This window comes from Littorina saxatilis, linkage group LG1, assembly GCF_037325665.1.
Source record: "Littorina saxatilis isolate snail1 linkage group LG1, US_GU_Lsax_2.0, whole genome shotgun sequence".
NCBI classification, from domain to species: Eukaryota; Metazoa; Mollusca; class Gastropoda; order Littorinimorpha; family Littorinidae; genus Littorina; species Littorina saxatilis.
This window is the reverse complement of record NC_090245.1, coordinates 76964176-76986579: the sequence shown is the minus strand read 5'-3', so window position 1 is coordinate 76986579 and position 22404 is coordinate 76964176. Positions and strand designations below refer to the sequence as shown.

Below are 22404 nucleotides of genomic sequence, written 5' to 3'. Positions count from 1 at the left end.
TTTTTGATTCCCTGGTTAACAGTTACAGCCTCTCACAGGGTTCTTTTTAGATTTTCTACAGTTCAATACTTTACAGCCAAAATTTAATAAGAAATCACATACATGACCTCCATTGACAGACACACGTTTTCTGTTGTTGTTGTTGTTGTTGTTGTTGTTGTTGTTGTTGTTGTTGTTGTTGTTTTGTTATTTGATTGTGTGTTGGTTTTTGGTTGGTTTTTTGTTTTTTTATTTAAATTTTTTTTGGGGGGGTGGGGTGGGGGTGGGGGGGGGGAGGGGGGTTTGCACAATAAGAAGGACTGAGTCAGCATGACTGTACATAGTTGACTTCACTAAGTGTACCAGATTTGACAAGGAATGTTCACACTGCTTTTAGAGTAGTAATGCTCATAGACAAATGTTTTGCAATGTTATCAGTCAAGGTTAGAGGGTAAAGTTTGTGAAACAGCTTAAAAAGCTGACTTTTGAGTTATGAATTGAACGTTGCAAGCTTTGCATAAAATCGTCAGTTTCTTTTAAATGCCTATTCCCAAATAGATTATGGAAACAAATGGGATGAAATATCAAGCTTCCACAAAACATTATTTGAAAACATCTGAATTTATTTTAAACATATTTTCCAAATTCACATGAAGAGAAAGGAACTTCGGTTGCAATATTGTTAATATTGAGAGGTTGCGGTAATAAGTCAAAAAGAAGTCTGGAGTGTCGACCACTGAACAGAGCAAGATGTTGACGGACACCGAAAAAAAGGGATGCCGTAAGATCTTGGAGAAGATGAGTAGCGAAGAGCTGAGGTCACTGAAAGACACAACAACAAAACGACAAATATCTGTCGAAAGTCGAAATGGTTTGTTTGAATTTGAAACGTACACGCTTCTTGTTGCTTGCTGCATGACTTATTCAGATGGGCCGGTTCAGATCGTAACATCAACTTTCGGTTCCTATATAAGCCTGTGCCATGACGTGATCTGCAAGAAGATACCTATCTTTCAAGATTATTTTCTCTTTATGAAAACAGCTGCATACAAAAATCACTACACCTTCTTAAAGTTAACCCTTCAGACAAATAGTAGAAATAGTTTCATCAGTTTCTAAGGTCTTTAAAATTCCATAAGAATTTCCCAAAAAGGCAAAATCGGACACTTTCAGAGTGGGACATTTGACATAAAGCTACTTCATTGTTTTTCAAGAGCATAAATGCTGCATGGACATTAAATTTCTTGATGATATTTCATTAAGTTTATGAGGAGGATTTGCTCCAATGAGTTTGCACATAATACATGTCTGAATGTTTATGAAAATTCTAGTTTTGAAAATGGTGTGTCAACTGTAATAGGTTTATGTCCTAAATTTCCCCAATTTAAGACTGCAATGTTCTTATTCATTTATGTATTTGAGAGCTTTCAGCACATTAACACCAAGAATAGAGTTTTTTCACTGAACCCTGATGACAAAAGAAAAACTCAGATGTAATTTTTACACTCTTAATTTTTGAAATGTTAAATATTGCATAATTACTGTGTCCTTTTGTTACAATTGACCATTTTCTTATAACATTAAGAATTTGTTTCCTTTCTGTTGAATTACAGGTTGAAATGATAGCTTTTATTCATACCTGCCTGAAAATAACTTTGTTAAAGGGTTATTTTAGGCTACGATTACGAAATAGAATGTCTGAACTGTGTCCTCTTCACAGAACCGATACGATTGACGTACTGTGTCTTCAGCAGGCCGTTACGATTGACACGCAAATGTCTTAAAATCACCACAAGCAGCATGTGTCTTGCTATTCCTTTTGCACCTGTAGTTCTTGCGGTTGGTATTCTTTATAATGATTGATATATGGCCCAAAGTCAGAATAGGTGTCCATTTTTGTGACATACAAAATCAATTTTAAAAATGAACATTTTCTTTGTTTTGAAAATAGAGATGTATTTTAGAGCATAAATACGCAAGGAACAGCTATGATTTTAGAAAACTCATGTTTGATCACTTCACAGATTCAGGTTTAAAAGTTTGCAGGAGTTCATAACTTCACACCGTCACAAAATTTAGACTTGTTAAATCATTGTTGCTACATGTATTGGGTCTGTTTTAGACATCTGAGCAAATTGCTACAGCAAATTACTTTGCATTTCAAGCAAGTTAAACTTGTTTTGGCCACGCATGATGCAGATGTGAACTCCATTAATGGGAAGTTCATAACTTCACATAATTTACTTTTATTGGTATAATAAATTTAATTTATACAGGCAGGAAACAATTTGTTTTGTTTTTTAATCTGAAAAAGGTGAGCTGGAACATGAAGGTAATTTTTGAAGATGAAGTGTGGAGAAGATTTTTTGGTTATCTGTATTATTTATAGAAATTAATATTGTCACAATTTTTTCACAGCAAATATTGGCATAAGTTATCATTAAATCTACAATTTTGCTGTTTTTGTGCAAAATGTGCTTGAAAAGTACCATCAAAAGGATTTCAATACACCAAAATGTTTGTCTGACTCAAAGAGTTGGCAGAAACTGAAAGTTTTTTTAGAATGTCCTAGGAGTTCATAACTTCACACCGTGACATCACAAACTATGGCCAATTCAAACCAAAGTAAGAAAGTGCATATGTCATCTTATTTTCTCTCCAGCTACTCTTTGTAATCAACATACAACTAAGTAATAAAAGTAAAACATTTGTGAAAACAAACGATAACAAAAATCATAAAATGTGAAAGTGCGCATAACTTCACAAGAATTTTTGTTATGTTGGTCTCTAGTACAGTTACTGTATAATATATTTGCAAAACAATGACAAACTGAGAACACAGAGTTATAGTATAGGCTAAAGCTGCACTTATATTACAAAATCAGATTTTAATTGCCAAAATAAAACAAATTGTTTGAAACTTGTGAAAGTTCATAACTTCACATCAATCACACATTTATACTAAAATAACTAACTAAAGTCTCTTGCAAATAATTCTAAACAACTTAATGATTTACTTAACCAAACTCAGTCATGAAAACTGTTACCGAAATCAGAATTAAATTACATATTCCTACTCCGAATCACATGTAGCATTGACACAATCGGAGATGCTAGGTTCTGTACAGGCTAACCGTCTAAGGGAAGCAACCCCAACCACAAAAGTGTAAACGTAGCCATGGTAATGCCCATACACCCGGGGAGTTACCTCCCCTCGTGCATGCCATGTCACTACTGCTACTGAACACGTGGTTCCTATCATTCGACCTTACAGCTTTCGAGGGAGCAGGTTGTTGTATTTTTGGGCTCCCCTGTGGCTGCGCTGTTGGTGTTGTTTTGACACCCACCGGCCACGTTACCGTCTATCTTGCCTCCTGCTTCGTAGTTGGTGAGCTCTTTCCATTTTGGTCATTATTTTGACAGGAAATTTGTTGTAGTTGCTGATTTTCGTCCGTGTTTGGACCTGTGATATTTCAGTGACTACTGTTGGCCGCCATTTTTGTTGTCAGCATGAGTTGACAGTTTTTGTGGCTAGGCCGATGTATTTTGGAGGTAAACGTATTTTTACCTTCTTACTTGCTTGCTGCTTTGTTTAGTTGGTAAGCTTGTTCCTTCTTGTCTTTAGTTTGACAGGAATTTATCTATAGTTGCTGAATTTTTTGTCCGTTTGGACTCCTAAATGCGTTTCAGTAACTTATCTTGTGGCCGCCACTTTCGGTTGCTCAGCTTTCCTGACAGCTTATTTCGGTGGCTAGGCCTATGTTATGGTGAGGTTCTCCTTACTTTACCTGCGTTTTTGCCTTCTGCTTTGTTAGTTGGTAAGCCATTTCATATTTCGTCATTACTTTGACAGGAATTTTTGTTATTGCTTAATTTTCGTCCGTTTTGGACTTCTAAATTTTGTCCAGTAACTTATCGCTTGGCCGCCATTTTGTGTATCAGCGTCGCTGACAGTTTCTTGGCTAGGCTTTAGCAGGTATCTACCAGTCCGTAGGACTTGTCGTGGTTTCGAATTTAACATGTTTGTTATGTTTTGTTCGTTACTCTTTCTGCCTCGAACAAACACTTTGTGGGGCAGTCATATACTGTTGTACGTCCTGTTTCTTCTCCTCGCCTTCTCTGCCGTTAGCAGATCAGGTGTTTGAGTTATCTTTGTGAAGAAATGTTCGCGTTCCAAGCCTGCGTCTTCCGTTGGTCCCGCTGTCTGTGGGCGACGTCACCTTGTTGGCTTCTTTGACGCTTCCGGCCGAGACGTTGTCTAGGGCGGATGTTTTGCTTCTTCGTCTTCTACCGCTGTGGTTGGCGATTCAAGTAAGTCGAGCTGGTCCACAGGCCCTCGTGAGGCCGTCGGACAGTCCCTGCTGGGACACAGCTCTTTTCGGCGGGTTCACGACCCGCAAACCCCTGTTCAGTCGCACCCTGGCTTCACTGAAGACCATTGTGTGGCTGAGCAATGGCGGCAGTTGGTTCCGGCTACTTCTCCGACGTACGCACCCGCTGGGGTCGTTTCCGGATTTGTCTAGCCGTTTCCGACTGCTGCGCTTCCGGCACTCGCCGGAAGCATAGGTCCCCCGATGTACGCACCCGCTGTGGTCGTTTCCGGGGTTGACCAGGTCCCCCGATGTGCGCACCCGCTGTGGTCGTTTCCGGGGTTGACCGGACGTTGCCCCCCGGGCATTCGTCCTCTGTTCAGTCGCACCCTGGCTTCACTGAAGACCATTGTGTGGCTGAGCAATGGCGGCAGTTGGTTCCGGCTACTTCTCCGACGTACGCACCCGCTGGGGTCGTTTCCGGAGTTGTCTAGCCGTTTCCGACTGCTGCGCTTCCGGCACTCGCCGGAAGCATAGGTCCCCCGATGTACGCACCCGCTGTGGTCGTTTCCGGGGTTGACCAGGTCCCCCGATGTGCGCACCCGCTGTGGTCGTTTCCGGGGTTGACCGGACGTTGCCCCCCGGGCATTCGTCCTCTGTTCAGTCGCACCCTGGTTTCCTTGAGGACCATTGTGTGGCGGAGCAGTGGCGGTAGCCGTTTCCGGCGCTGCGCTTCCGGCACTCGCTGGAAGCATAGGTCCTCTGACGTACGCACCCGCTGTGGTCGTTTCCGGAGTTGACCGGACGTTGCCCCCCGGGCATTCGTCCTCTGTTCAGTCACACCCTGGCTTCCTTGAAGACCATTGTGTGGCGGAGCAATGGCGGTAGCCGTTTATGGCGCTGCGCTTCCGGCACTCGCTGGAAGCATAGGTCCTCTGACGTACGCACCCGCTGTGGTCGTTTCCGGGGTTGACCGGACGTTGCCTTTAGGGCATTCGGGCTTCTGGCCTCCGTCCTCGCATTCGGCGCTTCCGCTTTTCGCGGTCTCGTCTTGTGCTTTCCGGCTCCGCCCGGATTTACTGCTCCTTTCGCTTCCACTTCCTCCCGGATGTAGGTAGCTGAGGAGCAACGCCAGCCCTTCGGGCAGGTGTTGTCTCAGCCCTGGCCGATGTAGTCAGCGTTTCAACCTTCGGTTGTCGCGTCGACTGCCGTTCCGGTTCCTGCGGCTGCAGACTTGCCGTCTTCTCTCTCTTAGCCTGTTCGAGGCATGAGTTAGGACGACGTCGGGGGGGACGGATTTCCGGTTTTCCGGTTATGCCGTTTCACCGGCCTTCCACCAGTACGTGGACTTCGGTTTTTTCGCCGGTTGTGTCGGACATTCAGTCTGTCGTCAGCGATTCCACATGTGCTGGTTATTGGGAAAAAGGCTTAACGCTGTCCTCTAAGCTGCGGCAGAGGTCACGTCGAAGGTTTTCCCGGACGGGGTTTCGGCCTCCTACACTTCCTGTCTGGAAGCATAGGTCCTCCATCACAAGCGCACGTAGTGGCTTGTCTGGGGTTGATCGAGGACTGGCCTACGGGCGTTCGGGTTCCGGCCCCAGTCCTCTTCTGTCCTGTCTCACTCTTGTTCCGTCGTGGGCATTTGTGTTTCACAAGTGCAGAAGCCGTTGTCGGCGTGGTGTTTCCGGTTTTACTGGAAGCATAAGTCCTCCATTTCAAGTACACGTTGCTGTTTTGACTGGAGTTGACAGAGGACTGGCCTACGGGCGCTTGGGCTTCCGGCCTCAGTCTACTCTATGCAACTTTCGCTTCCGTTTTTTGCGGTTTTGTCTGCTGCATTTCCGGCTCTGTTCGGATACACTTCTCCTCTTCCTGACACTCCTCCGGAGGTCGGTGGGTGAGGAACAGCGGCTGGCCTACGGGCATTTAGGCTTTCAGCCTCAGCCGGGGCAGTCTTCACTTTACCTGTTGGGTGTTGCGTTTACTGCCTATTCAGTTCAGGTGGCCCTGGACGTTTCCCCTATTCTCGACCGTCAGTAGGGGGATGAGTCAGGTCTTTTTCCGGTTGGATGGTTTTCCGGTTTCCGGTCTTCTCATTCATCAGTTTACCACCAGCAGCTGTGACTTCGGTTTGCGTTCGTAGCTGAGCTATTCTGGTTCTCAGTCTTTAGTCAGCAATCGAACACGTTCTGGATTTCCGTCGAAGCTCAAGCTTCGGCTCAGGATTTCCCTTGGGTGCATCGACATTGGTGGCTTCCTTGTTGGTTGACTTTGTTGTCGATGTCGGACTTCCGTTCCGGGAAGATAGGATGTTTTCCTACTTCCGGTTCCTTAGTCACCTTTTGTAGGTACCACGGTTTGAGGTTTTGGCTAGGCCATCTCCTCCCGAAGGTGGTATCTCTACTGTTTTGGTTCTGCCGCTGTTTCTACTATGGTTCAGTTCCGGAACATGCTCAGCCTTGGCTGGCTTCGGCTACACGGGCTTCACCTTTTGTTCCTTCTTGCTTATTCAGCCTTTGGAACTTGCCTCCTTTCTCTACTCTGTTGGCCAGCCCTTGCTAGGGTGAGCATGGAGCAGATGAGGCTGCCCTTCCTTCACTACGCTCGTACGGCGGGTGTCGGAGGGACTCGTTTCTTTCGCTTTCTCAGTTCCCTGAACAGTCAAAGAGAGTCGCTTAAACTTTGCCTGCAGTAGAGATTCAGTCGAATAGAGATCACCAGGTCTCTGACTGCTTTACAAGGGTTGAAGGAAGGTAAGGCTAGCATACTCAGAAACATGCTTAGCAAAAGCATGCTCATTCCTCTGGTTAAGCTAAGCTGGCAGCCAATAGGCAGCCTTGGCCGGGCAACAGCCATTCCACGTTGCGGCGATGGTGGTTGTTGCCTTCCCGTTTCTTGTGGCTTGTGGGGTTCTCTGGCTTCAGGTTACCCCTGTTTGGCCACAAACGTTTGGACTTTGGTCCTTGTTGTCTTTCATCGAGTCGGACTCTGTCTTTCTCTAGTGATCAGACGCGTTCTGGTGTTTCGTCCGAACTTAAGGTACGCTTGAGTTGGCCTCGGAAGTAACATTCAGGTTTTCCTGAGGGGGTATTGTCTTGGACAATGGATGTTGAGGAGTAGTTCTTTGTGGCTTTCCTCCTCTCTCTCAGGTTTTGGCTACTCTTCTCCTTCGGGCAGAGGTTTAGCTAAGGTTCGGTTCCTGTGACTTCAGTCTTGGGCCTTTCCTCTCTTCTTCCTCATCTTAGTATGAGGCGAGTCAGGATAACGTCTGTTGGGTCGGGTTTCCTTACAAGTCACCCGGCTACAAAAAGGCAACTTTGTCTAGGGCGGTTGTCCGTTTTTCTCCGCGTTGGACTCTGTCTTCAGACAGGGACAGACGCGCTCTGGGTTTTCTGGCCAAACTCAGGTAGGCTCTTGATTTGGCTAGGAAGTTAACTGCCTGTTTTTTCCCTGAGAACTCTGGTTTCGGGAGTCTTATGGCTGGCTGGCTTCACGGTTACGTTTACCAGTCTTGGTTTTCTGCTTTCGGTTTTTGATTCACTCTCGATTACCTTCAAGCAGACTGTTTTGGGAACATTCTGGCTTTTAGCCATTTTGTTTATGGTTGCCAGTCACATCGGTTTTTGACCACCGTGGGTCCTCACTTCCGGTAGCTTACGCACAGTCGTAAGTGGCTGCTGTCGGGTGCTACCTCTCTCCCTGCGTTCGCAGGGACTGGTAGGGGATAACTGGCGACCTTCTATTTGTGATTGGTCACTCTTATTTTGAGCTGACTTCTTTCTCACAAGCCTTTTGGGCTTTACTACATCCCAAGGTTTGCAGACTTTGGCATGGTTGTCTTAAGGTCACCGCGGGGGTTCGTCCTTCTCAGTTGAGGGGACAACCTTACGCACGGATCTTCTCAGGACATTAGCATTTCCTTCCAATAAAAGGGGGGGGGGAAAGCTTGTCTTTCCCTTGGCTCGCCAGGGTTATTATCCAAGGCTTGGGTCTATTCCTGTGCTGTTTTTTACGGCTAGGAGATTGGAAGAAGTGCTGAGCACAGCTTTCTGGATCTCTGAGGTTGTCTCTTTCGCTTTTCGCCTGAGATACTTCTCGGCTGTCAATCAGGACTTCCCTTGGTTCCCTCACTGCCTGTTGGCAGTGGGCCAGCCCTGGCAAGGGCTTTTGAGTGGGTTAGTTTTTCTTTCCCACTGGGACCGCCCTGATTCTTTGGCAGCGGTCCAGGTTTTTGGCAAGGTTTTTTGAGTGAGTTAGATTTTTCTTTCCCACCGCCTTGTTGTTGTAATCTGCTACATGTGATTCGGAGTAGGAATATGTAATTTAATCGAAAATTTTATTGTAAATTTTCATTTAATAAATATACCTACCCGAATCACATAGTATATTCCCTCCCGCCAACCCCGCTTTTGATTTGGAGAATTTATTCTTTAGGTCGAATGATAGGAACCACGTGTTCAGTAGCAGTAGTGACATGGCATGCACGAGGGGAGGTAACTCCCCGGGTGTATGGGCATTACCATGGCTACGTTTACACTTTTGTGGTTGGGGTTGCTTCCCTTAGACGGTTAGCCTGTACAGAACCTAGCATCTCCGATTGTGTCAATGCTACATGTGATTCGGGTAGGTATATTTATTAAATGAAAATTTACAATAAAATTTTCGATTTAGTTAGTGTTTATGTCAGCTGACTGTGTGTTCATAACTTCACATCATTTATTTAACTGAAAAGCTACGTACTAAAATCTGCTGGTAAATTAAAATAAAAATGACATCAAACTGTAACAGCCTACTCTGGAGAAGAGCAGCACATCATTTGAGGTAGTGATTTAGTGTAGTAAATTAATTATTGTGTATAAATCATACTCATGGAATGTGTTCATAACTTCACACCGTGGGGCTGAGGGTCAGTTGATGTGAAGTTATGTACACCGTGCAGTCAACCCAGATTCATGCTGGAATTATCAAAATGTAATTTTGAGGGTTGATATTCAGAAAACTTCTTACAAAATGTCCAGATAAAGTCAAATGTACTCTTTTGCTATTAACAAGGCATTATTTTAAACACGCCCTTGAAAAATGAGCTTGAGTTATGTGAAGTTATGAACTTCATGACAAAACGGCTAAGTACTTCAGAAAGAAACAGTCAGCAGCCAGTAGATTCTTTTTGTGATGAAAATCATGGTACAGTGTAATTTGGAAACTGAAAATCGTCATTTTACATATATTTTGGGTTTTGACATGAGTTAGTAACTCTCACATAAAAATAGTGCGCAAGACACAGAGAAAATGGCTAACTAAAGCATACTGCTTGACTTTAGTGACAAAAATTGCTTAGTATCTAAATCTAATGTACTTTTATATGCAAAATTGCTGTTCCACTACAACCTTAACTTTCATGGCTAGCATTTAAGGACAAAAAACACTCTCAGTGGAGATAGTAGGAAAGTTCATAACTTTCTCACAAGAATTTTTTATTTCTCAATTACTCAAACACCAATGAATGAACTTGATGCAAACTTTCAGTGTGACTGCTGCGAGTGGATCCAAATGCATTACAAAGCTAGGTGTTCCCCAACCAGTCAATTTACTCTTTTTATAAGGCAAAAGGTTGGAAAGTTCATAACTCTTTTTTCACAAGAAAATCTGCACGTAAACTTCAAACTACTTTTGAACATGCAAAAACAAGTCAAACAACCCTTTTTATGTTTTATACCTCTGCAAAACATACTGTAAAATACTTTTTTACAAAAATATATCAGGTTTCAATCTTTAATTATTATTTAGAGCTGATCAGTGAACAAAAATGAAGTCTTACGGAAATAGTTATGAACTTTCTGTGAAATTTTATCTCCCCATTTTCTGCAGGCTCACTGACAAAATTCAAAAACTTTGCTTTGTCAAAGGTACATTTGAGTTTTACTGGCTCAGTGAAAAGTCATTCATGACATTCTGTCCCATAAATATGACAGAGTAGACCATGTTTCAATATGCTGTAAGGTCATGTCACAAAAAATGGCCAAAATGTAGTGCTGCTGACTTCAGATAATGGCGACATTTTCATTAAAAACAACAACTGAGCACACAATGTTTCTCTAGGTGTGTACTTCATACTTTTTTTTACAAGTCTCATTAATCTTTACAAGGATTTTATTTTTCTTTGATGTACAAATCAGGTTAGAGCCAAGGTTGCACAGCTATTTCAGCTGTGGACACCATTTCAGACTTAAGGCCATATATATCTCATTGTGGTGTCTCAATGTCTTGTCGCAGCTGTTATTCATTGTTCGGGACATTTTTTTTGTCCTCCAGGACAAGTTACAGTTCACACACACAAATTAAAAACTCCTCCTGCGTAGGTTTCTCTTCACTCATTTGGGATTCAAACTATAGGCAGGTTTCACAATCTTCAATCACAGACTTCCTTTTTTTTCAACAAAATCAATCTTGACAGAGATCTTTGAAATAGTGTTTTTATTAAAGCCTTACATCCTCCTGGATGGAATCAAGACAAAAACTTGTATGGAGACGCATTCTTGTCGACATAATGTGATAGCTTGTTACAGTACTCTATCAAACAAAGGGATAGACGTAAACAGAATTGGGTAACGATTTATTCAAAGAATATTGTCCAGAGGCTTTAATAAATTAAGCAATAACAATGCAAGCAAAATATCATTTCCGAGCTCAGTGAAAAAGCAGCAAATAAGGACTAATTATGGGAATTCCGTTCTTCTGAACTGCTATTTCGCTGTGATGCACGTCATGAGCATACCTTCAAAAGTAACAATGTTAATTGCACTCCATTTCTCACTTTAAAAAAAAAGTAGAATCACTGACCAATAGAAAAAAACGAGTTTGGAATTTTTTTTGCATATTCTTGGGGAATAAATACCTGAAAATGTAACCCTACCCTCTAAATGGTGACATCATGACAGCGAAAAAAAATATACAGAACAAGTCATATGAAGCGATAATAAAACATTAAGTTGGTTTGAAACTAAAAGATCAACATTGGAATCAGGGACGAGTCATTAACAATGCTAGTGAGATTTGGCTAGCCGAAACCAGAAGACCGAGACGGGTTGCCTCCGCGAAGCATATGAACAAAACGGGCGATTTTTCTCATTTGAGCAGATTTTCACACTAAGCATGACATATCTGTTTATACATTGGGATCCAGGAAATCCAAAGGATACAATGCAATAACTTTTGAATCTGTAATCAAAAGTGTTATTGTTATTTGCAATTTTTAGAATGTTATGTACCAAATTTTATAATACATTTCAAAACTTGACGAAATGTAAAACAAGTCGCGTAAATCGATATAAAAACATGTAGTCAATCTATAGGCATCAAATTGAAGGATAAACTAAAAAAAAAAAAACAGTCCGATCGGCGAGACTAAATTCAGATAGTCTCGGCTAACCATACCCGAAAACCGTCACGGATCACACTCATCTCCGCGAAGCATACTCAACCTGTTTTCTTTAATTCTGAACGCGTTTTTAAAGTAAACAGAACATATGTATATATATATTTTAAATCAGGAGAAGATAAGAAGTACAATGCAGTAGTGTTTGAATCTGTAATGAAATATTCGTTTTTGATGACAATTTAAATGAGCGAACTAATTCACTTATTTTCAAGCTACCTGGCTCAAATGCAATATCAAAGTCCCGACTTAATCAAAGATTACTTAAACAGGTCCGCCTCAACTATCACAAAAACGGAAATCAGGGTCATGTGGGTTTTTCGGGCTACGGTCGGCTCCTACCCAGAGTGGAAGTGCTATGGTTCCTATGGGAAGGCTGGAATCACACAGCCGAGTGTCATTCACTTAACGAATGCGACTTTGAGGGTGCTCAGGTTCTGTATACCTGACCAACACTGCAGGTGCAGCAGTTCTCGGGCCTGGTTGACACCAGTATATATTATGACAGTAAGCGTAGAGTGCTGCCCTGTCACGTAGTCTCAAACCAAATTGGAAATCCATAGCATCATCATTATAATCATCCTCATCTCATTAATCATCCAAAATTATAAAATGTCCTTGCTCTTGTGGCCCTTCATGCCCGGAGCTCTCATGGTGACCTTGGTCTCATTGTTCCTGTTCCATCCTTCCCTAAATAGTACTTCTGCTGTCAGTCTTCAACGTGTGACGTTCTGGGGGGTCGACGGAGGGACGTGGTGGCGGTCTGCTCTCTGGAGGGGACGCTCACTTAGTCTGGCTCCGCGACTTAGCAGTCAATGTCGTTAGTAGGGGGCATAGTAGGTAGTGGGCTGAGTCCGTTAGCTCGGGACAGACCCACTACTGAACACCGTCGAAGTGACTCAGCAGAAGTGCAGTGTCAACTTCCGAGGGTAGCCTACTGCAACGACCCGACATCCCTCCCTGGAGCGTCCGTAAAATCGACAGGTCTGGCAGCGGAACGAAATTCAGATGTGGATGGAGCAGCGAATGCAGGGACGGGGCGGCGTGAGAACACACCGGAACAAGGAACAGGTGTAAGGAAAAAAAAAAAAAAAAAAAAAAAAAAAACGGAAATGACGTCATCAAAGACTGTGGCAGAGTACCTTAACGCAGTCCTAGTATATCCACTACTGACTGAACTGTGGCATAGTACCTGGACGCAGTCCCAGTATATCCACTACAGACTGAACTGTGGCATAGTACATGGACGCTGTCCCAGTATATCCACTACAGACTGAACCTTAATGTCTTGCATTTTCTACAACTACTCTGCACACATAAGAAAACCCAACCCCTCTCGCACGCACACATGCAAGTACGCACGCATCAACACTCACGCATCAACACTCACACACACACACACACACACACACACACACACACACACACATAAGCTAACACAAACGAACACGTGCGCACAACGCTCGCGCGCACGCTTACACACACACACACACACACACACACACGCACGCACGCACGCACACACACACACACGCACACACAAACGAACACGTGCGCGCAACGCTCGGCCGCACGCACACACACACACACACACACACACACACAGCTAGATAATACATCATCTGATATGTTTCCTTGTTCATATGCTTTTTTCAAGTCATAAACGTAAACAATGAATGGTTTTACTGGGATTTTGTGCAGCGTTTTGTATTATCTGCGTTGTTGTCGGATTTAAATACTCTCTCAAAAACTGGGTATCTAATCACGACCGATAAGATTTTCCCCTTTTCGATTAAAAAGTACAATGAGATTTAGTCAGAACCATAACATTATTCTTCCAAAAACACTTATTAACATCCATGTAAAAGAAACACAACTCTGTTCATCAAATTATCTCACCCTTTGCAAGAAACGCATGGCGAAGGCACATTTCGCGCCGCGGTGCAGATGACGCAATTAACTCTCGTGACGAAACGATTGGTTCGTGACGTCGCGTCATCAACCGTTCATGAATGGCCCTTGTATGAATGGCATTCTTTCTGTTGGGATGACGTGTGAACCTCATCATTAGTGACTTGGAAAATCGGTCGGATTTAGGTATCCCCGAAGTCGGTCGGAAATGGATACACTTACCCTACACTCTTCCACACTGACAGGCGCGCGCGCACGTACGCACGCACATATGCAACAATAACAATGACAAAAATCAAACTTTTAAAAGCACTTGAAAGTTAATAAACAAAGCAACTATTGATTCCCTACGATTATATGATCGTGACTGGCTCTCTTTCCAAGTTGGAACGTTTTCAATCTGCTGTCTGACGTCATCAAAGTGTTGAAAAACGTACGGCGATGTCTATAAAACTCTCACTTGACCACAACATTCACAATGCAGTGCATTCAAGGATTGAAAAAAACCACTGGCGTTGATCAGACACAGTCACTGAATGTTGTTATTTTACAAATGAATCTGCTTAAAGGCAGAGTAAGCCTCCCGTAAACCATCACAGATACGGTCAGGCTTTTACACACAGTACAAACACCATTTCATTTAAACACTCACCAATTGAGAACATCCTAGGTGCCCTCCGTAAAGAGCGAACAATTTTCAAAGAATTTATTTTTGCGTGGTTTATCTTACCCCTGAGCCATCGTGAACCCGTGTGATCCAGTTTTCCCTTTTCACAATGCAGTCGTCATAGCAGAGACTGTAGAGTACACAGTCTGTATACTCTATAGTCTCTGGTCATAGTTAGTCATTTGAATGCGACTCGACGTGAGCTTATCTACAATAGCACGTTTTTTTTATGCACGAAACAACGGCTGTGGTTCACAAGAACTCTAGCGATGGCTTTTGACTGTTGAGAGGAACGGCGATTTGCACTGATAAACCGGTCGTCGTCTGCTACGACCCTTGCGTGACCCTGCTTCCGGGCTTTTCTTTTTTTAAACTTTCACAACTTCGAATTGTTCTGATCTTGTCTTGATGAAAAACGAATTTTTTTATGATTAAAGAATGTTTGTGTAACAAGCTGTCAATTTATTATTTAGATTTTAAAAGTTAGGTCTAGCGCAAAAACGAGGCGCCGTTGTTGTTAACGGAACAAGTCTACGAAAATAAATTCTTTGAAAATGTCTCACGCTCGACAGAAAGCAGCCAGGATGTTCCCGTTCGGTGAGCGTTCAAATGGAAGTATGCTTGTACTGTATTTAGACGCTCGGGGAGCTCTGTGATGGTTTACGGGAGGCTTACTGTGCCTTTAACATTTGGTAAGAAATGACCGTCAATAGTGCCGGGCGGTCGTGAGAATTCAAGGTTTTCAGAGACAGACAGTAAATAACGTGCTCTGAAATAAACACATGCCGAAAAATTCTTTAGTCAGCCAGTTGATCATCTGCCTGACAACGGATAGGAAGTATAAAATTGGTCGCATCATGGCAATTTGCTGTGTATGGCGGTCATAGCAGACGATTTGTCTTCAGGACGGTCGTGAGAAAAAATGAGACAGACACCTTGCCCGAGTGACTAGACAGTAAATAACGTGCTCTGAAATAACCACATGCCGAAAAATTCTTTACTCAGCCAGTTGATCATCTGCCTGACAACGGATAGGAAGTGTAAAATTGGTTGCATCATGACAATTTGCTGTGTATGGCGGTTATAGCAGACGATTTGTCTGCAGGGCGGTCGTGAGAAAAAATGAGACAGACACCTTGCCCGAGTTACTAGACAGTAAATAACGTGCTCTGAAATAAACACATGCCGAAAAATTCTTTAGTCAGCCAGTTGATTATCTGCCTGACAACGGATAGGAAGTGTAAAATTGGTTGCATCATGACAATTTGCTGTGTATGGCGGTTACAGCAGACGATTTGTCTGCAGGGCGGTCGTGAGAAAAAATGAGACAGACACCTTGCCCGAGTGACAAAACGACCAAGCGCAAGTAGAATAAGCCGTAGTTAGCCTTTCAAAACCCTTTCATGTCGTGATTTGATGGAAATTGCTACTTATTAAAAGCATGTTACGTCCAAACCTTTTAACAGCCATTCCAACTGAACAGATTTGTAATTAACGTTTTTGAGACAGACACATTTAGGAAAAAGACCGTTTAATTCCCATGCGATTGTATCGACTAAACATAAACACATTCATTGGTTTTTTTAACTAAGTGTGTTCATCTATCTCTGTTCTTTGGTTTCTAATGTACTTTTCACTGGATTTCTTTGAGTGTTTTAGTACTGGTGCCTTTGTCTATTGCAATGTGGCTAAAAAGGGAAATCGTGTCTGTCTCATTTCTCACGACCGACCTACCTTTTTCGCTGGTGGGGAATACAAATTTGACTTAAATTCGATCAAAGTTTATTTTTCATATGTAAATTCCGAAGACATTCGACACAGACCAGTGAAAATTCACGACTAAACAAAACGAAACATTTTATTTAATATCAAAGTCAGGGACATACCCGACTCTGAAGACTGTGAAACCTGTCTATAGGTATAAGTTACATATTACTAATTTTGTCTGAAATTACATCTTTCTCGAAAAGTAGTGAATAATATGCATTGAAAAAATGTTGTATGTCTCGTTACGAGTGACACACAAACGTAAGTATTATAGCAATCTGAATAAAAATCCAACTGAGTTTGCATACCAACACGTTTACACTACCATAAATACAACATTGCTCCTTTAACTTTTGCCCTCAAACTGTTTTTGCGTATATATATGAGGTGATAAACTTGACTTGTTGTGTGTCAATCATAACAGAAGACACAGTGGTTACGTAATTTTTCTATTTCAGCAGTCTCAGCTATGTGAGCTATAACAATATATCATTAGCTTACAATGCATTTTTGTGTAGAAATGTGATTTTGAACCATTTCACACTTTTATGAACAAAATATTAAGCATAATTATGTGTCCTGTGTTACGGTTGGCACACACAGAATATCTAGCTTTGTCCAGGAATTATTAAATAAGTATGCTACAATTTATCTTCCAAATGTCAAAAACAGAATCTTAAAACAATTTAAATGACTATCTTAAACTGCAAAGCTCTGTTTGCTTTCTGAATTTTACCTGTGAATGTCCCATTTCAAGGATCACCTATTGGCACAGGCTCATATATATATCACAGTACGTAGACCGCACATGCCCGTCGTTAGGTGGTGTTACAAATTATCCTTAAGTCTATAAACGTCTGTGATGACAGAGTGTTCAAGTTTGATTGTCATACTCGTAGTATTCATACAGACAAAAGTTTTTCCTACAGTTCACAAATGGCACCAATGTAATAGTATTTTTGTTCAACTGTTATTGTATTATATACCGAGCAACAAAAGAAACGCGAAAATATTCTGCATTTTTTTATTGAAAAAAATCTCAAACAATTTGAGAGTTGGGATGATCATGTTTCAGAGGCAGTGAGAGCCATCCTTGAATACTCACAGTCACCTGCTGAACTGCTTCGTCGCAAGAAACTGCGGCGTGATCTGATCTTCCAGTATCTAGCAGACTGTGATGTGATTGTGCCAGTGAATCTGGAAAAACATGAGTTGATACGTAGAACACTCCAACACTGGGGCTCTGCACTGCCTCAAGACCGTGACTTACTGGTGAGTAAGATTCCAGAGACCTTTGCCTCCTTTTCAGCTTTTCTGTTCTTATCTTCTTCATCTTATCTTTATTTTGATCATTTCCATGTGTTCCTGTATGTAAGGAGTACTTTTTATTTTTTGACAAGTATAGATTTTTTGTAGTCTTTGGCTCAGGACTTCTCATGGTTGTTGCTCAAAATCCAGTGCATTATATATGCATTTTGTTTCCTCTAATTTTGCCTGTTTTAATTGCAGAAAGACTAATTATGCAGATATCAGCGGAACGGTATTGAAAGCAACGTTTTTTTTAACTGGGGGCGCAGTGCTCTGCATAGAGTCGGTAAAAAGTTTATCCCCATGCAGATGGCATGGGTCGTGTAGGACCCATACCTTATACATTGAATCCTTCTTTAAAAAGTATGGGTTGTACATGCATGACCCGCATCATTCAGACTGTGAAGCGTGATCCGGTGAAGGTTAAACTTTGTGTGGTCGATACTTGTAGGATCAGCTGGTTTGGGACTCTCATCAGAACCTAATGTAACAAGACTTTATAGTTCTGCTTTGCTTTTCCAGGAAATTGAAGCTGGACCTTTGCAGCCCACGGCAGCTTCACAGACAGGCGTACGTCGCAGAACTACTGTCAATGCTGCCACTCCTGCTACTTGTACTGCTAATGAGCCTGCAGGTGCTGCTGTTGTGATCCAAAACACTGCCACTGTCCTGAAGGTGCAAACACACAAGGACCAGGCTTTGGGAGAGACCTTTGTGCACTGGTTTTACAATCTCGTCAACTCCCAGAACCCCACCCACAGCGTCCATCCTGGTGATTTTGGTCCCCATCACTTCTGGGAAAACTGCACACTAAAACTTGTCAGCAGAACACCAGATATGTCGGAAGAAGAGTTTGAGGGAAGCTGGCTTGTGGCACAAAGATTCTTAGCGTTGGCCAGAGAGGAACTGCTGGTTTTCAACCCTAATGTCAGTGCAGAAGGCGTGAAAGTGACATCTGACCCCCATGGTCTTCTCATTGTCATGGCCTGTGGCACCATCCATCAGCATAATAACTGCTTGGGTGTTTTTCAGCAGATGTTTGGACTTGTGCGAAGTACGCTTGATGATAGCACATGGAAGATTAAGAGTTCTCAGCTACAGTTGAGTAGCAGCCAGGTCACAGCCATACCAAAGTTAACAGACTCTTCTGCCAACCAGCTGCTTTTAGAGTCAGGGTCTTTGGCGATGGTACCTCACGTTCGAAAGGTTTAGATTGAATGCTTTTATGATTGATTGCATGTATTAATGCGTGGTGGAAGACAGACATGCAAGGCCATATGCACAATAAATAAGTAGCTAATGGCTTGGTGGCTGCCAAAAGCGTGCACAGGATGAAAACTCTTTTTGTTTGAAAGTAAAAACGAAAATTTATGATAAAACTGTTAACCTTAGCTTTGCAGATATTTAAGGAAGGACAATATGTTGATTGTGCAGTGCTGCAAATGTTTTTTCTTATTATTATTTTGTTAAGTTTCCAGGTGGCAGTGATCCAAGGAACTGTTGTGTTATTCCTATGCATATCTGATTTTGTCATGACAGAGAGATTGAGTTTGCAGGCATGGGAATTGGTGAAAGAGAAAAACTCTGGTGGGGTTCAGGGGTCAAAGCCCCCCTGCCGCCAGCAAATTTTAAAAAATCTAACACTATTTGAGCACCTCTCCTAATAGCTGAGCTAGCTTTTTTTATAACTATTTCTATTAATTAATTTAATAAAATAACGATCAAGTTTAACTGCTTTTGTGATGAATTAGTTATAAATTTAATGAACTTACCACTATCGTCAAATAGCTGGCCTCTTTGAATAATTCTCGGCACAGACATGGTGTTTTGCTCAAAACAAATCACTCCAGAAGACAAGAAGCGCGGTTGAAAAATCATCCAATATGGCTTCTCAACTGAATGCGTTCAACGCATGTAACCGTCGGCGATAGTGTAGCAACACGCATTGACTGTGCCAGGTGTACAGAATAAGCACTGAGCCAGCGACCGACGCGGGCAATCTCTGTTGTGAACGTGGCGGCAGGAAAGAAAAAAACGATGTCAATTGTTTTTTGCTCCCCATTTAATTTTTTCGTGGTCAAATTTTTTTCCCAGCGGTTTAGAAAAGTATTTTCACGGAAAACCGCGTTTCCGCGGTCAATTCCCATGCCTGAGTTTGACAGTGTTTATGAGAAGAATATGTATTTGTTATACATGTATATTTTAATTTCACATGTGTTTGCTATATATTTTACAATTATGTTTGAAAATGTGTACTGTACACAGTATGTAGCTATCTCATAAATGCATGTAGTTGGGTAAAGATTGACCGTTTCCCATGTTCATTAATTTTGTGTTGCTTGCCTTTTTTCCTCCATTGCGTTTATTTTAGCACCCCCCGCGGGTTAGGGGGAGTCCCATATTGGTTGGGACGAGAAAGAATTTACCCGATGCTACCCAGCATGTCGTAAGAGGCGACTAACGGTTCTGTTTCTCCTTTTACCCTTGTTAAGTGTTTCTTGTACAGAATATAGTCAATGTTTGTAAAGATTTTAGTCAAGCAGTATGTAAGAAATGTTAAGTCCTTTGTACTGGAAACTTGCATTCTCCCAGTAAGGTCATATATTGTACTACGTTGCAAGCCCCTGGAGCAATTTTTTGATTAGTGCTTTTGTGAACAAGAAACAATTAACAAGTGGCTCTATCCCATCTCCCCCCTTTCCCCTATCCCATCTCCCCCCTTTCCCCTATCCCATCTCCCCCCTTTCCCCGTCGCGATATAACCTTGAATGGTTGAAAACGACGTTAAACACCAAATAAATAAAGAAAGAAAGAAAGTTTATTTTAGTCTGTAGCAACAGAGAGTAACAAATTGAATTTTTTTCCGCATCATAGCATTAGGTTTTTTTTTAATGTTATTTTAAACAGGATTGTTCTGGGTTTTTTGTATCCCGCAAATGTAGCATTATATGCCAAATATAAGAAGCAATGTACAGTCATCCTGTTTAACTAATATAAAAAGTTGTTACAGTTGTACAAATTAGCGGTTACACATGACTTATTCCTCCTGAACATGAATTGTTGAGGTATCTTTGTTGTTGGATTTATTCTGTTTGGCGTTGAAGTGCCTCATTTACATTGTGTAATAAAATGTTACGTCAGAAGCCTATCATACTAGAAGCACCTTAATACTATTACCAGCAGTGGACACGCAATAGTACATATGCCCTTTGACCTTTCCTTGGGGATATCCCGTACTAGAAATAGAATACGGGATTGTGGGAAAGCTGTTCAATGGCATGCACGCACTATATTCGATTTTTAATACACGGCTCAAATCCCGCAGTGGGGCACTGCGGTTATGAAATTAAAAGCCCCTCCTGTTTTTGGAACCGCAGGAGCTTTCTAGTTTGCTGTTAGGTAGATTTTTGGTTCCTCTTTCCTGTCATGCTCTCTTTTTCTTCATGAATTCTTTTCTTTTTTCTGCCTTCTTGCTCATTCACCTGTATTTTTTCCAAAAATCTCTTCTCTTGCCGCTTGTCTCGCGATTCATGTATAGTTTAATCTGTTAGTGTTCTGATGTAAGTCCAGCAGTAGATAGGTTAAGCCTATTTTAACATACTGGAAACTGGTAATCTTCCAGTAGGTATTAATTTAGTTTTACTAAAGCCTGCTGGGACACAAGTAATGGGTTAGTGCATTTGTAAACAGGAATCGCTTGACAAGAGGCCCCCTTCATCCCCCCCTTCCTCGTCCTGATATGGCTCTGCGTAGTCGGCTGGACGTTAAGCAACAAATAAACAAACAAACAAACAAACAAACAAACAAACAAACACGGCTCAAAACCTTTGGGATAAATGTCAAAAGAATGAAATATAAACCCCCCGCGGGTTAGGGGGAAGAATTTATTCTGTTTATCCTTTTACCCTTGTTAAGTGTTTCTTGTATAGAATATAGTCAATGTTTGTAAATATTTGAGTCAAGCAGTATGTAAGAAATGTTAAGTCCTTTGTACTGGAAACTTGCATTCTCCCAGTAAGGTCATATATTGTACTACGTTGCAAGCCCCTGGAGCAATTTTTTGATTAGTGCTTTTGTGAACAAGAAACAATTGACAAGTGGCTCTATCCCATCTCCCCCCTTTCCCCGTCGCGATATAACCTTCGTGGTTGAAAACGACGTAAAACACCAAATAAAGAAAGAATGAAATACAAGAATATAGAGTTCAGAAAAGAAGAAACCGCCGGCATTGGAGGCAAACGTCTTACCACCCCGCCACAAGGCCGCTTTCAAAATAAAGGCGTGAAAACTAAGACTTCAACTGCTAACATAACTGCCACGTGCCACTTGTCAGTTTTTGAATCGAGCATTTGTTGACTCGTCGTTTTCACCGTTCGTATTTGTGATTTGTGCGTTTTCTTGATATCATCATTACATGTAGTCGCGGTGTTGCCTATAGGGCAATCAATTTTCACCAAACCCGATGTTACTTAAAAAAAAGAAAATCGGACTGAATGGGTTATTTTGCGGCTGGGGATATTGTCCCGCTAGAAGTACTCAATATATATGCAACTTTTTTTTTATATTTCGATTCATTTCATAATCCAAAACGTTTGGAATGAAGCAAATGAATAAAATACAAGAATTACAAGTTTAAAAAAAAAAGAAGTAAAATTGCCGTCAAAGTTAATTGAACCTGGGACCACAAAAGTAAGGACTAGCGCATGATCAAGCACGTTACCAACTGAGCTATTCTGTCGCACTGTAGGCGAGGGAGATTTTAACTTCAAATATTACACTTGAGTTCTCGAGCGTGGCGACGACTGACTCGAGTTTCCGAGTCTCTTCGTTCGTATTTGTGTACTGTTCTCTATATTTCACCGTTCGGGGCTAGTTGAAAACGACGTTAAACACCAAATAAAGAAAGAAAGACACTGTTCTGCTGTTGTTTTTGTTTGAATGTGTGCACACACACACAGAGTGACAAGTTCACACAGGAAAATCCATGCATGATCGACATGATTTCAACAAAACAAATTTGACAGAGA

General features: G+C 41.9%; 1 protein-coding gene across 1 annotated transcript; it reads left to right on the top strand.

Moving 5' to 3' along the window:
* The first annotated feature begins 704 nt into the window (after window positions 1-704).
* Window positions 705-22021, top strand: LOC138980004 (uncharacterized protein C3orf38 homolog). The gene is made up of 3 exons (XM_070352775.1): window positions 705-850; window positions 17145-17341; window positions 17900-22021. Exons 1-3 carry the CDS (start codon window positions 730-732, stop codon window positions 18587-18589), a joined length of 1008 nt encoding a protein of 335 aa, XP_070208876.1. The 5' UTR covers window positions 705-729; the 3' UTR covers window positions 18590-22021.
* Window positions 22022-22404: the final 383 nt, after the last annotated feature.

Coding starts and splice junctions, on each gene's coding strand:
- LOC138980004 (XM_070352775.1), top strand. CDS start 730: ATGTTGACGGACACCGAAAAAAAGGGATGCCGTAAGATCTTGGAGAAG. Junction 851..17,144: donor ATCTGTCGAAAGTCGAAATG/GTTTGTTTGAAT, acceptor ATCATGTTTCAG/AGGCAGTGAGAGCCATCCTT. Junction 17,342..17,899: donor CTCAAGACCGTGACTTACTG/GTGAGTAAGATT, acceptor TTGCTTTTCCAG/GAAATTGAAGCTGGACCTTT.